Genomic DNA, 17,789 nt, shown 5'->3' with positions numbered 1-17,789 from the left:
GTGGTTGTTTTGGTCTTCTTTTAAGCAAGAGCAATGACATCATGGTTATGCTTGTGTTCATGTTCATACCTATCTCTAATTAAAAGGACTTTAAGGCCTTAGGTCATACTATAGGTTGTATAATGTCTTCTATTAGCATTATATCCATTCATGAAATTATTGGCATATATAAGAAAATATTTAAGGGCTTAGATTACGAGAAATTGGAAACATTGACAAAAAATTAATAGGAATTGGTAAACCATGGTGTTGACATGGGTTTTTTGACCCACTTTAATGCACATGGATCTATTGGGATAAAACCCTCAAAGTGTGGTTCCCACCCTTATTGGTGAATCATCTAGCTTTTGGCATTGGATGCCAATTTCATTTTATGGTTTTATATTTTTTGTTTATGTCGCAAAAAGCAAAATTCAGAAAGTAAATCCTAGTACTAGGAGCAAGTTAAAAGTAAAATTGGAATTGCAATGTGATATTGCACAAATTGAAGGAGAGAATAGTCCACAACAATCAATAATATATACTAACAATAAATTAAATAAAGTAACACATAAATATAAATCACAACATGAATAACTGTCAAAGTTTGAATTAACTCATTGTTTAGCTGTGCTTTTAAACTTAGTTACAAGATAGCTTGCTTCCCAAGTTTGAACCCCCCTTTTCTTGTTTTAATGCTTTACTTACAAGAGTTAGAAGTGACTCCTGCCTACTCCTTATGGCTCTTCACATCTTCGTTGGACCTCTCACATACCCCTTAGACCTGTCAACTCCTAGTCTTTGATTCTTTGATGTCAACATAATAAATTATCTAGTAATCAACCTCATCAAATGGGGATCATAACTATTGATTTGGGTAAGGTCTCAATAATTGATTTTTTTACAGGGGAATATAAAATTCCTCACCTTAGGTCTAATTTTCACCAATCTAAACTCTACATTGACTCTCTTCCCATAAAATTCAACAAGTACATCATCGAGCAATCCATATTACTTTGTAGGTAAAGCCTTGTGCTTGTCGAGCATTGATTCATTGAGGGCTTGGGTCATCTTTCAATTTGATGCTTTGGACATCTTTCTCTTGGAATTTTTCAAAGGGGATAGTTGCTTCTTTAGGATAATGATCGAGAGGAATTAGCATGTTTTGTATGACTTGCATGTATAACAACATCTTAGAAATTTCATTCAATATGCTAAACACTTGATTTGTGTGCTTTGAACACTTGATTCACCAAATGCCATATGTGCATGAAATTTAGCCACCTCGATTTTTTTTCTTTGAAGTTATGTAAATGTGTGGGATTAGCATGTATAATTCTTCCCTTTGGGTTCACTTTATGTCATTATGAGTGATATTGTCATTGGGGTACCTCGGTCAACCTCTTCTTGTTTTTTGTTCTTTCGATTTGGCTCTATCATCAAAGCACCAATACATGCAAACTGATGAGTATATCAAATTATTTAGATATTGATTCTTTGAATTTATCTCTTAGCAAAGAAGATCTGTCATCAATGCCATCATACCATTGGCTATGGTGCTTTGAACTCTAATTTGTTCTCCTAGCTTAACAATCACCTTATCCTTTGATAAGGGTGCATTGTGCATCTTTTGCAAGTTTGTATTGGTTAATTTTGAAAATGCAATGCGTGATGCTGCAATGCCCACTGGGTGCATCATCAAAATTGGAGATGAATTCTTTAGTACTTATCATCTTGATTCTCACTTTCTGTCTTTCTTTCCCCACTTCTTTTTCTAGGCTCTCATGAAATCTTGGTTTTGAACATTGAATGTGAAGGAATCAAAAAAACATTTTGCACCATCTTTCAAAACATTCAACTACTCAATGAACCATGGCACTAATCCAACTGTTTGACTTACTAATTTGACTATGGCACCTTCATCTTGTTTTTTGCTAGTAGCACATTCATTTGTGGATTATTTATTGCTTGTATGTTGATACCCTTTGATAGATATGATCTAGGCCTCTTAACATATGTTTTTCTTTGGATTGGGAAACTTGGGTTTCACAGAAGGGACTATGTCAAACAATTCAACCTTCTGCACACTTCTTGATTCATGAACATGTATTTGTGCACCTCTTGTGTTGATTCTTTCTACTACTCCACAACTAGCTTCGGATTGATGATTGTGAGCATTGACTACTTTACAAAGGGCTAGCTACAAGATGGATGATGGTCTCAAGTTCATTGAAATGAGTGACTTTAGTACTTGCTTACTTCTCCTCCCTACCTCTACGTAGTTTGTAACTCTTCTAAACATTTGTTCTTTCTCATTTTGCTAATGACAAATTCTCCTTCTTGCTCATTGTGCTAGCGACGAAGTCTCCATGTTACAATTTGAGACATGAAGTTTTCAACCTCATGAACAGGATCATGAACCTTGATTGGTTTAGATTGAAAACTATATGCCTTATTTCTAAAGAAAGTTGTTCACTATGAGGAAAATCAATGATTTGGTATGGTTCAAGAGCAATGGGTAATAGAGGCCAAAAGCTCCCTTTTTACTCTTTTTCAAATTCTTGGTCCCTCCATTCCAAGCCATTATAAAATCTCTCTCCGAACTATCTTTTGATTCTTGACTAGTATGTAGATTGCTAATGTTTGAGGATTTGTAGAAAGTCCATACATTTTGATGTTGCAACTTTCCTTTTGCTCATATCAATCTTTGATTGACTCCATTGCTTTATTAGTTTTTCTATGAACAATGAACATAACACCCAATACTTAATTCCTAGCATAAAATTGATCTATTGAATAAATACATAGCTAGGTTCCTAACACAAATTTAGTGGAAGCAAATATAACGATCTCAATCACAATGAAAAAAATAGATTTATGCTCAATCAAATCAGTTCATCATTAATAATGACTCAAAACCTACTTGGGATCCCATCGTAGGATAATGGCCCAACTGAGGAATTGCATATAAACCAATAAACCTGGATTTATCCACCTAATCAAGACCTAGATTTGTCCTTCAATCTTCCTCGGATGATCTAGATCTGTCTCCCTCGCTACTCCTTGCATCTTTTTTTGAACCTAACACACTAGAGTTTCACATTTCTCATCCTGATGTTAGTGCCATTGTATGGTGTGTCTTCTCCCTCTCCTTAGCCTTGCTTTTATAACTTTACAATGAGCTAAAACCCTAATCCTAACCCTAATCTCAAAGTGATTAACAACCAAGATTAGATCCCGCTTCACTTGAGATCAACGACTAAGATTAAAACTTACTTAAGTAAATTACTTTACTTTTCCTAAGTTTCTATTAGCTCAATAAGCCAACATATTAATGTGTTTTTTCCTATGTTTGAACTTAGGCTAAGTTACATCAGCAACTTGCTCACAATTGAGTAAGTGTTCTAAGGAGAATGTAGGCAACTTCTGCATGCTTAGACACAAGGTCTGTGTAGAAGTACCTTCTTGAGCTACAAAAGATAACACTCCCTCTTAGCGAGGGAGGTACTTTTACCCCTTAGAATTATCTTCGATCGTGGACCTATATCCCTTTCCTTAGCTGCTACCTTTGAACTAGAAGCCTTCTCATCCACTTGGTTTGGAAAGATCCTTGAATTCCAACTCCCCTTGGTGTTGTTCCTAGAAGCCTCCTGCTTTTGAAAAACCTTCTTGATAAACATGGAGGAATCTGTTGGTTGCTCCTCCCTACCTAAACCTGAAGGCTGACTCCCTCTAAGTTGATCAACCTTTGGAGCCTCCCACTCGTTCTCTGTCCTGCAATGCCTCTCGCCATTGCTCTTATTCTAAGTCCTTCTAGCACTACTATGGGTTTGTTTCGGTCCTTTGAGACACCCGAACTTTGCTGCCAATTAGTTGATTGGTTGCTGGTACTGTCCTTCATACTTGCTTTGTTGGCTAAACCCTGGTGAAATTCACAACCTATCGTGGAAAATTCTCTACCTAGTGACTCCTTGCTACCCACTACATCCCACAGTTACTTGATCATGCCCAGCGTGGCACCCTTCCCATGGCACTATCCTCCACACTGCTCTGTGGCATTGCTTGCACCCAACCTGGCTTCTGTAGCCTTGTCTCGACAACTTCCTCACATAGCCCTATCAGTAGTCCTGCTTGCGGTCTCAACTTGGCCTCTTTGTACCCTGTGTGCTATGACACCCACGTGTCCATTTGCTTTCTCCTACAATGTGCGTGGCCTTGCCTTGTTCTGCTGACACCTCCACTGCTCAACTCAACTACTGTCAGTTTGTACCGCAACGACCACTAACCTTCTGTCATCTACCGTCAATCCCAACCACCATTGTGTGTTCCTTCGCACGACTTGTTTTTACCACCACTGACTACTCAGCTCACTGCCAAACAATGATTGTATCTTTGCATTGTTGTGGCAACAACTTCCACAACTTGGTGTCCTCAACGAGCTCTACCTCCACTTGCCTGCCTCATTGCACTGACCTCTGCAGTGGCTGGGTTTCTTGGTAGCTAGTCGGCTATCACTCCTTGTCAGCCCCCTCATGCTACCCCGATAACATACTTTGGCGGTTGCATCCTCCTAGTCTTATTGCCATCACTTGTTAGGCCACTTTTGCGATGATTTGCAGCTAGCCCTCGTGCCTCAATCAACTTTTTTCTTGCAATTCACACTGACCTGCTGTCTTGGGGTTGTGTTACGCCATTGTTCTGTCGCATCTGTGCTCTTGCCGACCCTGCTCACGTCTGCGCCTGTGTGTTCAACTAATGGTTGTGGCTCGACATGTCTTGTGCCTCAATCAACTTTTTTCTTGCAATTCACACTGGCCTGCTGTCTTGGGGTTGTGTTACACCATTGTTCTGTCGCATCTGTGCTCTTGCCGGCCCTGCTCACGTCTGCGCCTGTGTGTTCAACTAATGGTTGTGTCTCAACATGTCTACCTCCTGCGGATTGTTAGTTAGTTACCCTCACCATCGTTCTTGCGAGTTACGCTGCCATAGAGTATCTCTGCCTCGTTCATTCACTGTACCGATGGCTACTGTGGCGGCTGTGTGCCATTGGGATTTTCTTAGACCTTACATAACCACAATGTTGTGGCCGATTCTAACTTCCTGTCGACAACCCTAATGGATCTGCACATCGACTTCCTGTCGGCAACTCCCTTAAATGTCTTCACCTTTACACGATTTCGTCCAAACCTAGCCTAGCGATTCTGTATAGACCCTGGCTTCTGTGATTCTGAGATCGGATTTCTTCAGAGTTTTGGATCTGATATCATGTTATTTTTTTTATGAACCTAACACCCAGTACTTAATTCCTAGCATAAAATTGTTCTATTGAATACTGAATAAATACATAGCTAGGTTCCCAACACAAATGCAGCAAAAGCTAACGATCTCAATCACAATGACACAAACTGATTACTGCCCAATCAAATAAGTTCATCATTAATAATGACTAAGAACTTACTTAGGCTCTCGTCTTTGGATAACGACCCAATTGAGGAATTACATATACAACAATAGATGTGGAGTTGTCCACTTGATCAAGCCTGTTGACCCTGCCGCCTACACCTACCTACAAGTTAGTGAGAAAAGCCTTCAACCCCACAAGGTGTGGTTGGTGGCAGGGAACTCAGAGAAGGGGTTGTCAAACTAATCCCGACTCTCTCCGTTTGAGCTATCTCCTAGGTTAGCTAAGGGGGGTGGTCCCTAATGAAAAGTTAAGTTAAAAAGGATGTGAGTTTCTAGGAGAATTGTTAGAGTTAAATAGATTATCTCTTTAAGATTTATAAGCAAAAAATTGATATGAGCAATAACCATCATAAGATAAGCATGAAATACATAAACAACCAGTGCCTTCCAAGTATTTGCTCTTTAAGAAATGAAATTGTATTTTGCTTAAAATGAAGTGAAATGTTTTCAAATGGAAAGCCAAAATAACCCTAAAAAGTGAAACACTAAATTGTTAGCACAAGATATTATAAATGCTTTCAAGATGAATAAGTCTACAAATCAAAGCATGGAAAGTTGAAACTATCTTGCTCCTAGGTTGCACGAAATGGGGAAATGGGTACCCGTTTCCGAAACGGGAAGTGATACGAAACGCGACCGCCCCAAATTTTGGAAATGGGGAAACGCGAATATATCTTAGGACATTTAAGAAATATGTGCAATCATAAAGCATATATGATACATTCTAATTTATTACATTATGATAAAATTGTCAATGCATAAACTATAAGTCTCTAAATTTACATCACATTTACTCATGAATGATCACATAATGAAAATAGAAATATCCAAAATCAGCCACGAGAAATTTCTAATTTCTTGTCTCGTGCTTGATTGGGAATCTCCTCCTACATAGTCGAACAACCTTAGTGCTCTTGATTAAATACAAGTTTCATACACTAGTACCCTACATGCTCTTCATTATTGGGTGTCTCCCCTGCATAGAGGGCTTGGTTCTCTTGATTAAATACAAGTTCCATACCCTAGAACATGATAAAATCCAATGGAAACATTGCAATCCCCCCAATCTTGAAATCCTGAAAAACAGATACATCTGCTGGATTTTTAGTGAGATCTAAAATTCTACTTTCTCCATATGAAATCCAATGAGGGCGAAACCACTCTCAAACATTCTGAGTCACTTCATGGTAATTATAAAAATTTAAGTAAAAGGATGAAAATGAAAAATAAAGGAGAATATCACTTTTACTTTAAGAATTTAACATTACCATGAACTACATATCAACACTAGGGAAAAAGTTCACTTTTATAACTTTAGACATGCATCTAGAAGCAACTAGAAGTCATTAGGATAACCTAAAAATAAATTAGAAAACAAATTAAAAAAACACAAGTAAAAAGCTGAAACATGAGTCGTATGGCCCTGAAACGCGTTTTAGGCTGTACTAGCCACGTTTCAGTTTTGTGAAACATGGCAGTGCGGCCTGAAACGCGTTTCAGGGCCGTACCATACGCGTTTCAGCGTTTCGTACCTATTTTCGTATGGAAATGCCCCCTTGCCCTACGTTTCCTGCAACATAGTCTTGCTGAAAAGGATACAAAAATAACTCAAATGTTAGAACAAGATGACAACATGCAATTAAGTTTGCAAGCCAAAATACTAATACTTGAAAGTGAAATCAACCATTCATGATAATAAGCAATTAAACCAAAAGATGAGTCAATTTCCAAGTACAAGAAAATTATACTTGTTGCAAAATTAAAAGAGATTACAATGCTTGCATCCAAAGTGCCTCTTGAAATAAGATTTGCATGTGAGACTTTAAACCAAAGCAAATGTGATGGAATGTTTTTCTTGGTTCATTTTATTTGATTAGTGCTAAGGCAAAGTTACAATTGAACTCTAGTCCTCAGACCTCATCCTTGCCCAAATATTTGGATCTCACAATGAGGAGTCAATAGAGGTAGAGGGTCCCTAAAAGTCTATTCAACCAACTTAAGTTGGAGGTAAGTTTTAGTGATGCTTGGGGCATGTAAATAAATTAACCAAACAATGAGAATTAACTTCTACTTGAAATGTATTTGCTTGACATGAAATAAAATGTTACTTTATGGAGAAAATTTGTCCAAATACTTGATGCATGTAAAATGTGCTTAATGGTGAAACATAAGTAAACTTGGAACTATGTTCAAGCCAAATAAGGTCAAGTGCTTGCATGCAAAAAATCTGAACTTGTTATGGATTTAAAACATATAGTAAGTTAAAATAAAGTGCATGCAAAATGAGTGTGATGCATGTTGTGTTAATTTCTCAATTAGATGATATGCATGCAAAATGAAATAAACCAACAAAGTCAAACCACCAAGCCTCTCCAAAAGGTGGAGAGATAGGGATACCAATGGGTAAAACCCACGCTCCCAAAATCAGAATTTTTATTAGTTGTTACAATAAGTAAAAGACAATGAAGTCTTCTCGTAAATCCTTACAGATTTCCATTTATTGTTCCAGGGGAGGACGTTTAAATCACCACAACTTACACCTACTTGGGGGTTCCATTTTCAAGGCCTAGGTTTGGGTGGAGGAAGACCCTCAACCATTATTCAATCAGAGTTTGTGACCCACCCATTCTAGCTTGAGACCTTTTTTAGGCTTGTCTCTTTTTTGCATTAGACTAGAGTTATGCTGAGTTGAGGGCTAGCAAGGGATGCTATCGATACTTTGAAGTTTGGTCATTGTTCTTCTGAGGCCATTTCCTCAACTATACCTACTAGATGGGCTCATAATTGGTTTTCAAAAGTTTTATGCCTTCTTCACTTAGATGATATTTTGATGGACCACTTCCATTCGTTTAGGTATTCTTTGGGTGCCCTTGGGCATCTCTTGCTGAATAAGATTATTAGTATATATCTACTTCTAGGTCATTTAGCTTAATCCATCAAGGGGGGTTGAAGCCCAAAATGGCCTTCTTTGTAAAGCACTCTATGGAGTTGAGAAGTGACCTCATTGTTTGAACTGATTACACATGGCACTGGATGCACACACCTGAGATTCCTTTCAGCCAATTTCAAATGGGTTTACATAGTCTCTAGGTGGAGGTCAAGCATCAACTTCCATGGGAGGACATGATCTACTAGCTCTGTCATATGCAGGAGTCCAAGATGGAGGAGCGCTTTATCTTTTAATGCCTCATTTAGCATGAGATACAGGGATGATTCTATTGTGTATTCCCGGAGTCTCAAAATTCCCTTTTGATCTGTCTACGATGTTTGGACTAGTGGTGTTTAGTATTGTTCATGAGGAGGGTACTTGCACTCTGATCTTCCACACTTTGGTCGCTCACCTTTTTAGACACTACTAGGACATTGCATCCTTCTTTGTGCTACTCCCAGCAAACAAGTGTGCCAAGAGGTATGAAATAACAACACCACTCTAGTAGTATCTCGATCTGTGAGGACCTTCTACCATTGAGACCCATGCAAAATTGTCAAATCAGATCTTCGGATAGGTCTTTCCTTTCCAGTAGGTAATCCTTTGCTTCAAACCTCAGTAGTAGCTGACTTCCTCAAGATGATGAGACAGAACACAGACCAATGCTTCTTGCAATTCTTTTGGACAATATTCTATTGTGAGTTTTCTCTCTTTGGCCTTGAATGCTAGGAGAGACACATGCATAGGTTGATGCCATGGAGAAGAGCAACCTTTCCTCCTCTTAAGGCAACAAGGTTAGGGAGCACTGGGACTAATTCCCTTTTTCCCTCTCTCTTGTACCCTCTTTTGTGGCATCCCTCTAGGGCATTTGGCCTTTGGCCCTTTGCTGTCCACTTATCACTCCAATTTTTCCCAACATTATTTCCACATTCATAGAGATTAGATCTTAGAGTAGATGTCTTTGGTTTTATATGGAGTGCCCCTTCTGCTACCACAGTGTATTGATGCTTTTGTACTTAGCGGTCACATTGATCTATTTGTGGTCGTTTGTTCGACATTAATAAAATTACCTTATCTTCACTTATTGCATTGAGCTAACTAGTAACTATTGTGCAGTTTGTCACAGACTAGAAATGGTTAAGCACGTTTTCTGTAATTGTAAAGTTGCTAATATCATTTTGGATTTTGAATGGCTGTTGTGTATAATGTCTCTTTGTAGACCCTCTGCACTGGAAAGGTGTTCTGTTTGGGGACAAGCAGATGATTCAACAGGCTGGTAGGGCCACATGGGATGCAATTTGTTTTCCTTCTTATAGAAGTGATGTTGAACAACTTTGTAAAAATCTCTGTTTTCCCACCCCGGTTTTCAGTTTCTCCTTATTTCTCCCATGTAGTTAAATGCCCATTCCTATAACCATACATTTAACAGACTGAAAAAAATAAATATTGCTGAAAACACAAATTCTGGAAATTTTTCAGAATGCTGGAAATTGCAGAATTAAAAATCAGCAATAAAAAACAGCCATTAAAACACATTAAAACACTGATATTTTTGGTCAACTTGACCCTGGAAAAACTCCCTACAACTCTTGGGGAAAACCAGTTTGAGAGCTCTTCTTTATTTCTAAAAATTGCCTTTTTACAGTGAGAATTATTCAACAAAAAATCAGCAAACAAATTTACAACTTATCTCCTTTCTCGTGCCTCACAGCAATCTGGAAATTACAGCAAACAGGACAGCAATAAATGCTGTACGGCCTCCGTTTTGTGTGCAGAAAAATCAGCAAACTGCTCCTCGATTTTTGTGCAAAAATCTGCCTTTCACTATGTGCTGAATCAGCTGTACAAATCTGCTCAACTGCTGCCTTGGAATGTGTGCCAAGCTGCTGTCTCCTTCTCCTCCCTGCTCAGAAATCTCTCTTGCTCTCCTTCTCCCAATCTGCTCATGAAAGAATGAATGACCTTTTCCTCCTTTTCCTCCTTTAATATAACTCCAAGTGACTTTTGGGTGATCCAAGTGACTTTTGGGTGATCTCTAAATCCAATGGCTGAAATAGATTTAGATCAATGGCTGAGATTAAATGCTCATTTAAATCTCACTTTCTATTTTTTAATTCACCCCACTTTAATAAAGACTCACTTAGTCATTTATTTCCAAAGTCACTTTTCCTTTCTAATTTTTCATTGACTTTATAAAAGTCACTTTAAAATTAGACTTAGTAACTTTATCACTTAAAGTCACTTTTAAATTAGATTTAACTTTATAAAATTATAAAGTCACTTTAGGAGAAAAATTAAATTCTTTTGGACACTTTTCCCTAGGCCAAAGATCAAAGCCTAAGGGAACCACCTGTCCTCCGGTACCAAATTTCAACAAACTTTTCATGGATTCACCATGGCATTCAATTTGGAAGAATTTGTTGTTTTAGAGCAGATTTAGCTATTTACTTTTCAGTAAGGATTCCCATTTTAGAGTAAGATGTAGATAGTCTTCAGTTTGGGACCAAAGTGTATATGCTACCTTGCTTATGTAGGTAGGGAGCTTATGTATGATCACTTTTTGGTTCCTAAGTGTACTAATTCCTGGTGTACATGTATCTTGATTTTCATTTTGCAAAACTACAAATAAAAATTGAAAGTCAAGGGTTAACTATCTTTTGAGCTATCATCATTAACTACCATAAACAATCTAATTGAGTGGACGTGTTGCATGCCATAGCATAGTTGTTGATATTCATAAGAAGATAATAGATCTACGGTGAGCACTTTCAACAAACCAAAATCCAGTCAAGTAAACATGGAAGATTTATAATAGCACTTAATTTAGATCACAAGAGATTTACTCATAGCATTTTGCACTTAAGAGAGATCAACCATAGCCAAGAACAAGTAACCATGAAGAAAGTGAACTATTTTAGGAGTACTCTTAGGAAAATATTAAAATATTCACTTGAATGAGATGGTTTATTAATGAGGAGTGTATTGTATATAGCCCCAAGAAGGTGGCTAGGCTGGCCTTAGCCAAAATAGTAAAAAGTAGTAAATCACAATAAATGGGTTAGTTACCCTTGTGTAGGCTTAATAAATCCTACAACATATCAATGCAATAAGTTGACATTGCCCTCAGGCGAAGATTAATCACAGAATCTCAACATTATTCATAGACCCAAATGAGAAAGAACAAACACTAGGTACAAATAAAACGTGCAAAACAAGCTATAAAGATATTGCATTAATGTTTCTCTGCTGTTTCTTCTGGCTGTTCCAATATAATCTGATTCTTAGATCTTTCAAAAGCATGACATAATTTTGAATATCTTTTTAACTGGAGCTTGAAAACATTGAACCAGGCTTATGAGATCTTCTATTTACTTGTGTGATAAAGTTGATGCTTTGGTTTACACAATATTATTCAACGTCATGTCTAATGTTGAAGTTCTATGCAGCACATTTTACTTCTGTAATGGTTAACAATGCTTATTGGCTCATCTTAATGCACAGGTGTGGTTCATGGGAGAACATTCACATATTTCAATGGATTTTGATGATGTAAGAGTCCACAAGCTCGATAGTTATATTTTAAATTTATCTTCACACTTCTATATTGTGCTCTAGGTTAATATAATATTTTGTCAATTCTCTTCATTGTTTTTTCTTTTTGTTAATGCATGTTAAGTAAAAATATCTCACATGCACTTGCAAATTCATGGTTGATAACATTGAGTGCAGTTTTGGTTATCTTCTCTTGTTCATTTGGTATTCTTTTCAGATTGTTGCAGTGACCTTGGACAATTATGAATTGCTTCCAGTAGATAAAGATGATCAAATTAGTGATAATTTCAATGACCACTGGGGACAAGTACATAAAGGTGAGGGTCATATTGAAGCAATGTCAGGAGCAATTAGAAGAGTTCCTTCTTGGAAAGAGGTCTGGAACTTTAAAGGTGAAATTAATCTCACAAGGTATGAAGATCATCATGTTTCCTGTGTTGTGTGCCCTCAATTGTAAACTATTTTCTCTAAACATTATCAGTTCTTTTTGTGCCCTACTTATTGAATAATTTTACAGGGAGGAAGGAGAGAACCCCAAAGTCTGGTCTAAAATTTGTCTCCAAAATATGGCAAAACTTGCAAAGGAGGCCACTACTGTACGTCGTGTTCTTGAACCTATGTTTCGCATTTTTGATGCTGGAAAACATTGGTCACCTCAGCATGGACTTGCTCTTTACATTCTGTATGACATGCAACAATTAATGGAGAGATCAGGTAATGCCAAACACACCATACAAAACAATCCATGTTAGGAAAAACTATAGTTCTTGGGCTGCAGATTGTCAGCTACAATTTCCACAAACTATCCTTATAAATAGCCTTGATAGTCATATTAGCGTGGTTACACCATTATCTTTTCTAAGAGACTATCCAGTTGAACTTCCAAGCAGAATTTTGCATGGCTTAGATAGTTACTATCAGATAGTTCGAATATGTTTTGATATTATTAGACATCATTTCTAATTATGAAGCTTAGTTTTTGGATATGAAAATTCATATTTTTGTTTTGTTTGATTTGCAGGTCATTCTACTCATTTGCTATTATCCATGTTGATTAAACATCTTGATCACAAGACCGTGGTGTCACAACCGCAAATGCAGATCAACATTATCGAAATTACCGCTATCCTGGCACAACAGTCAAAATCACCACCTTCTGTGGCAATAGTTGGTGCAATAAGTGATCTGGCAAGGCATTTGCGCAAGAGCATGCATTGTTCTTCGGAGGCTTCAAATCTGAGTGATGATATAAACAACTGGAACAAGTCTTTTCAGGCTGCAATTGAAGAATGCTTGGTGCAATTGGCAAAACGGGTAACTAATGATTTATTTTTTTCCTCTTGTTTTCTGAAAATTGTCTGCAATTGGAGAAATCCAGAGCATGCCAAACATAAGCCTAAAGAAAGGTGGTAAATCAAACCATGGTTAATGACAATGTTTGGAATTAACATGTGATCCTCAAGAAAACAAAGGACACGCCAAATAATTTAAAGCAAGGCTTATAGCTTGTATATATACTTCATTGTTGAATTTGAATGCAACAATGAATTATCAGCCCATACAAAACTTGAGGAATATTGTTATTTTTTGCATATACAAGATTGGTTTTTTTCAGAGATCATATAGAAAGGGATTTACATTACCAAAAATCCTTTTACAATCAGTTGTTTACAGGACCTTTTGAATTTTTCAGGTTGGTGATGCTGGTCCAATTCTGGACATGATGGCTGTCACGTTAGAGAATCTTTCTACTACCACTATTGTAGCTAGAACAACAATTGCAGCAGTGTATCTCATAGCACATATTATATCATCCATACCAAATCGTTCATATCATAATAAGGTAGGCCTTCGATTCTTTCTGGTCATATGTGCTGTGCTGTTAGATGTTTTTGACTTCTGAGTTGATGGATTTTCTTAACATTTGGGATGAAGGGTTTCTGAAAGTTCAAAATTCCATCTTGTTATAGGCTTTTCCAGAGGCTTTGTTTCATCAGCTATTGCAAGCTATGGTGCATCCAGATCTTGAAACAAGGGTTAGAGCACATCGGACTTTTACGGTAGTCCTTGTGGCATCTTCTATGACTGCTCGACCAGGGTCCCATTCACCAGATTCACCAAGAGCACATGGCCTGAAGAGAACATTTTCAAGAAATGCTTCAGTGTTGTCTTCTGCATCTGCCTTCTTTGAAAAACTAAGAAAAGAAAAAGGGTTTTTCCAAGAAATTAAAGGCAAGGAGGATTTTCAAGGGAAAGATATGAAAGATATTCAGAAGACACAGAAGGTCGGGTTTACAGACCGAGAAGAAGCTGTGCCAAGAAGAGACATTGATGTAAAGCATTGTACAGTTCATCCAATTCCTAGCCAAACCCATAGCTTGAAGCTTCCTGGAGTATGTTCTATAACTGATGGAAATTTTTCCAGTGACATTCTCAAGAATGCAGTATGTGCAATTCAACTATTCTCTATGTTTAGATTGTTTACTATTTGAAATGTTAGCCCTTGTTCAACTTGCTCATATCAAAAGCAATGTAACTTTGAAATTCAAAACCTAAATAATTTAATTTATGATTGTTATCTCCTGAAAATGTCAGGAAATGGGTTCCCTTAGGCTTAGTGGACATCAAATGGCACTGTTGCTTTCCTCACTGTGGGCTCAGGCATCTACTGAGAACACACCAGCAAATTTTGAGGCAATTGGCAACACTTACAACCTTGCTTTACTGTTCTCTCGTGTCAAGGTAAGCTGTTCTTGAAGTCATTTGTCTAAATTGCTGCTTAGTGAACTATTTCTTCACTTAGCTTGAGTAATGACATCCTCATTGAAGATTTTCATATGTGATTGCATTTGAATGGAAAATTAGAAAATGCTTTGGGGTACTTAGCCTTTTATCACTCTCATCTTTGAAGTTTAAGCATGTTCGTGGTCAAAACTCAGGAAATATAATAAATAATGTAATATGCATTCACTGAACCTACATAGTGTTGGTGAAATTGTTATGTCATGTAGATCATATACTTAGGCATAAGAATAATCACTTTATGACCTAGTTTAATTTATGCTTTAGTGTTGTATTGGTGACTTAAAATGCATCTATGGTTTATGTCCTTCCCTTTTTTATAGGGTTTCTCTCTCCATATGATATCCAAGAAGTATATCTCTCGTTTGTTGAAAAATGTAACTAGGTTCGGTCTTCATTTAATGTATTTGAGTCATCATGAAATGTACTTGTCAAAAGAATAAGGATTTTATTATTATTATTGTAACAATGACTTATTAAAGCATGGGTTTCATGCTTGGGTCATCATTATATTAGTCAAAGTCCCCATTGTGGACTCCTAGGATTAATATTGAGTTTATAGAGTCATTGTATATTCAAAGAGACCCTTCTTGGGCTTTTGAATCATGTAAAAAGGTTTAGTATTGAGTCAAATATGATTTATGTATCCTCCACACCAAGTCGGCCTAGAAGAGATCAAGTCAGCCTAAGGACACCAATTCGACCTCCCTTGAAGCCTATAAATAGAAGCAAGTCGAATTCATTTGGAGCATCTCATCTCAAGCTAGTTCGATATCTCTAAGGAAGCTGGAGAAGTGTGAAGTGGGTCAAAAGAAGCTGAAGGAAGTGCGAGTTGGGTGGAGTCTAAGGAGAAGAAGAAAATTGAACTTTTGGTGCCTCTCTCTCTTTGTTTCGTGCCCTAGTTTGGGAGATCGAAGTCTTCCAAGTTTCGCTGATGCCAAAAGCTGCTACATAGTCAAAGTTGCTGGAAAAGAGGTCAAAGATCTAGGAGGTTGACTTAGTGTGGAGGGAAGGTTTGGTCTTTGTCTAGGGTGAAGAGTCTCAAATAATAATATTGAAAGGAAGATAATTTTGATTGGGCTTTCCCCTCGAAAGGGGTTTTTCCCTGGCATAGTGCATACATCTTGTGTCTCTCGTTTTGTGATCTTCATACAAACATAATATGGTAATTGCTTGATGAGAGATATGATACTAAAGAAGTAAAAGAAGCCAACATAACTCACAGGTAATTATCAATAAAGGAGAATCAAACCCTAATCTATTTGCATTGATTTTCCAACATGGTATCAGAGCTAAGGTCAGGAAAAGTTGAAGATCACTTTGTTGGCATGGATTCTCCCTCTTTGATGAACTACATAAGAATGGGTATCAACACTGCTGGAAGCTGGATCAAGAAGGTCATCCATTACTTATTCAACAAGGTCAAAAGTCAAGGATTCTTGGCTTCTCTTACAGGTTCTCTTAATGATGAAAATGCATGTTGATTTTTAATGTACCTTGGACAAGTGGTTTCCCATGGGTTAGTCTCTACCTAGTGAAAGGTGTCCAAAATAATTCTTTTCCTAAGTGTGACTTTATAAGTGGTAAAGTCAATGTTAAATTATAAAGTGAAAAGTGACTTTAGACATAAAGTACAATGTGGGTACTTTATTTAATAGGTGAGTTAAAAAATAGAAAGTGAGAATTAAATGCACATTTATTCTCATCCCTTGATCTAATGAATCTGAGCCATTGGATCTTAGGGTTGCCCAAAAGTCATTTAGGGAAAAAAAAGGGGGAAAAGAAAAGAGAGATTGCATTCATTCTTCATGAGCAGATTGGAGAAAGGAGGCTGAGAGCTGGAGAAAAGTTATGAAGGAGAAATTTGTTGTAGCAAGTTGAAGGAGTGATTTCTGAGAAAAGTTGGGCATGGAAATTGAGGCATAGAAGACAACAAAAGGTACAGTATGAACAACATTTAATGCTGTGAGATGCAAGCTGTTTGAGAGAAGATTTTGAGAATTTAAAAAAAAAAAATCCGTACAGTACATATTTTTAGCTTCAAGTGGGCATGGAAATCGAGGCAAATTGGGCATGATTTTCAAGGAGTTTTGGGCTGAAGAGACAAGTTGCATTTTGCTGTTTTGTTTTGTCTGCAAATGTTGAAGAGCTCTCTAACAGGTTTTCCTTAGAGAAGATTGAAGGGGTTTTGCCTGGGTCTAAGTTGACCAAAAATCTGTGTGTATTTTTATGTCTGTTGCTAGTCTGTTTATGTTCATAATTATTTTCAACATGTGTTGACAGTCCCATGTGCTTTAATCTGAAAATTTCATTTCCAGGATTCTATATGTTGAATGTATGTTTATGGGAAAGGGCATTTAACTGAATGGGAGTGATAAGGTGAAAATAAAACCGGGTTGGGATTGCAGAAAACTTTTTTTTGTCATCAAATTTCAACAATGCATGGATCATTGATAGTGGAACATCAAGACACATGACAGGAAAAGTAAACAACTTCATACACTATCAAAGAAGCCATCTTCTCATGTAGTGGAATTGGGTGACAACGAAAGCGTTGCGGTTAGAGGCCTGGGATCAACATCGTTGAAGCTGGAAAATGGATCGAAGTTGCATCTCAACAACATTCTATATGTTCCAGGTTTGAAAAAGAATTTGCTTTCTATTTCTTACTTATAAGATAAAGGGGAAAGAGTTGCTTTTGTTGATGGAAAAGTTTTGGTTTGGGGAAAAGACTCTAGCATTCATAAAACTAGGGTTATTGGAATTCGTGAAGGAAGCCTTTATAGAGTCATTACACCACCTCCTCAAGCTTTGGTTCATATGGAAATCAGTCCCATTGAACTATGGCATAGGAGGTATGGTCATCTACATTATAAGGTCATCCCTACTCTTAGTCAATTGGTTCATGGTATCCCCAATATGAAGTTAGATCATGAAGGTGTGTGCAAGGGATGCTCTTTGGGAAAACATACAAGAAAACCATTTCTGAATAGTGAAACTAGGTCTAAAGAAATATTAGACCTCATCCATTTTGATGTGTGTGGACCCATGTCTGACAAATCAC

General features: G+C 37.3%; 1 protein-coding gene across 1 annotated transcript in view; it reads left to right on the top strand.

The window, feature by feature from the left end:
- LOC149153571 (protein SEMI-ROLLED LEAF 2-like) overlaps positions 1 to 17,789 on the top strand; it is a 63,195-nt gene that overhangs the window by 12,955 nt on the left and 32,451 nt on the right. The window contains exons 8-14 of the mRNA XM_089445317.1: positions 11,873 to 11,920; positions 12,141 to 12,334; positions 12,441 to 12,637; positions 12,945 to 13,237; positions 13,617 to 13,766; positions 13,894 to 14,367; positions 14,519 to 14,665. Coding sequence (XP_089301443.1) covers positions 11,873 to 11,920; positions 12,141 to 12,334; positions 12,441 to 12,637; positions 12,945 to 13,237; positions 13,617 to 13,766; positions 13,894 to 14,367; positions 14,519 to 14,665 — 1,503 coding nt within the window. The remainder of the gene's footprint in view (positions 1 to 11,872; positions 11,921 to 12,140; positions 12,335 to 12,440; positions 12,638 to 12,944; positions 13,238 to 13,616; positions 13,767 to 13,893; positions 14,368 to 14,518; positions 14,666 to 17,789) is intronic.

This window comes from Pinus tabuliformis, chromosome 9 (genome assembly GCF_031772625.1).
Source record: "Pinus tabuliformis cultivar Carrire ecotype Pingquan chromosome 9, CPIR1, whole genome shotgun sequence".
In the NCBI taxonomy this organism is placed as follows: domain Eukaryota; kingdom Viridiplantae; phylum Streptophyta; class Pinopsida; order Pinales; family Pinaceae; genus Pinus; species Pinus tabuliformis.
Note: the sequence above shows the minus strand (reverse complement) of the source record. Positions and strands in the feature narration are given on the sequence as shown.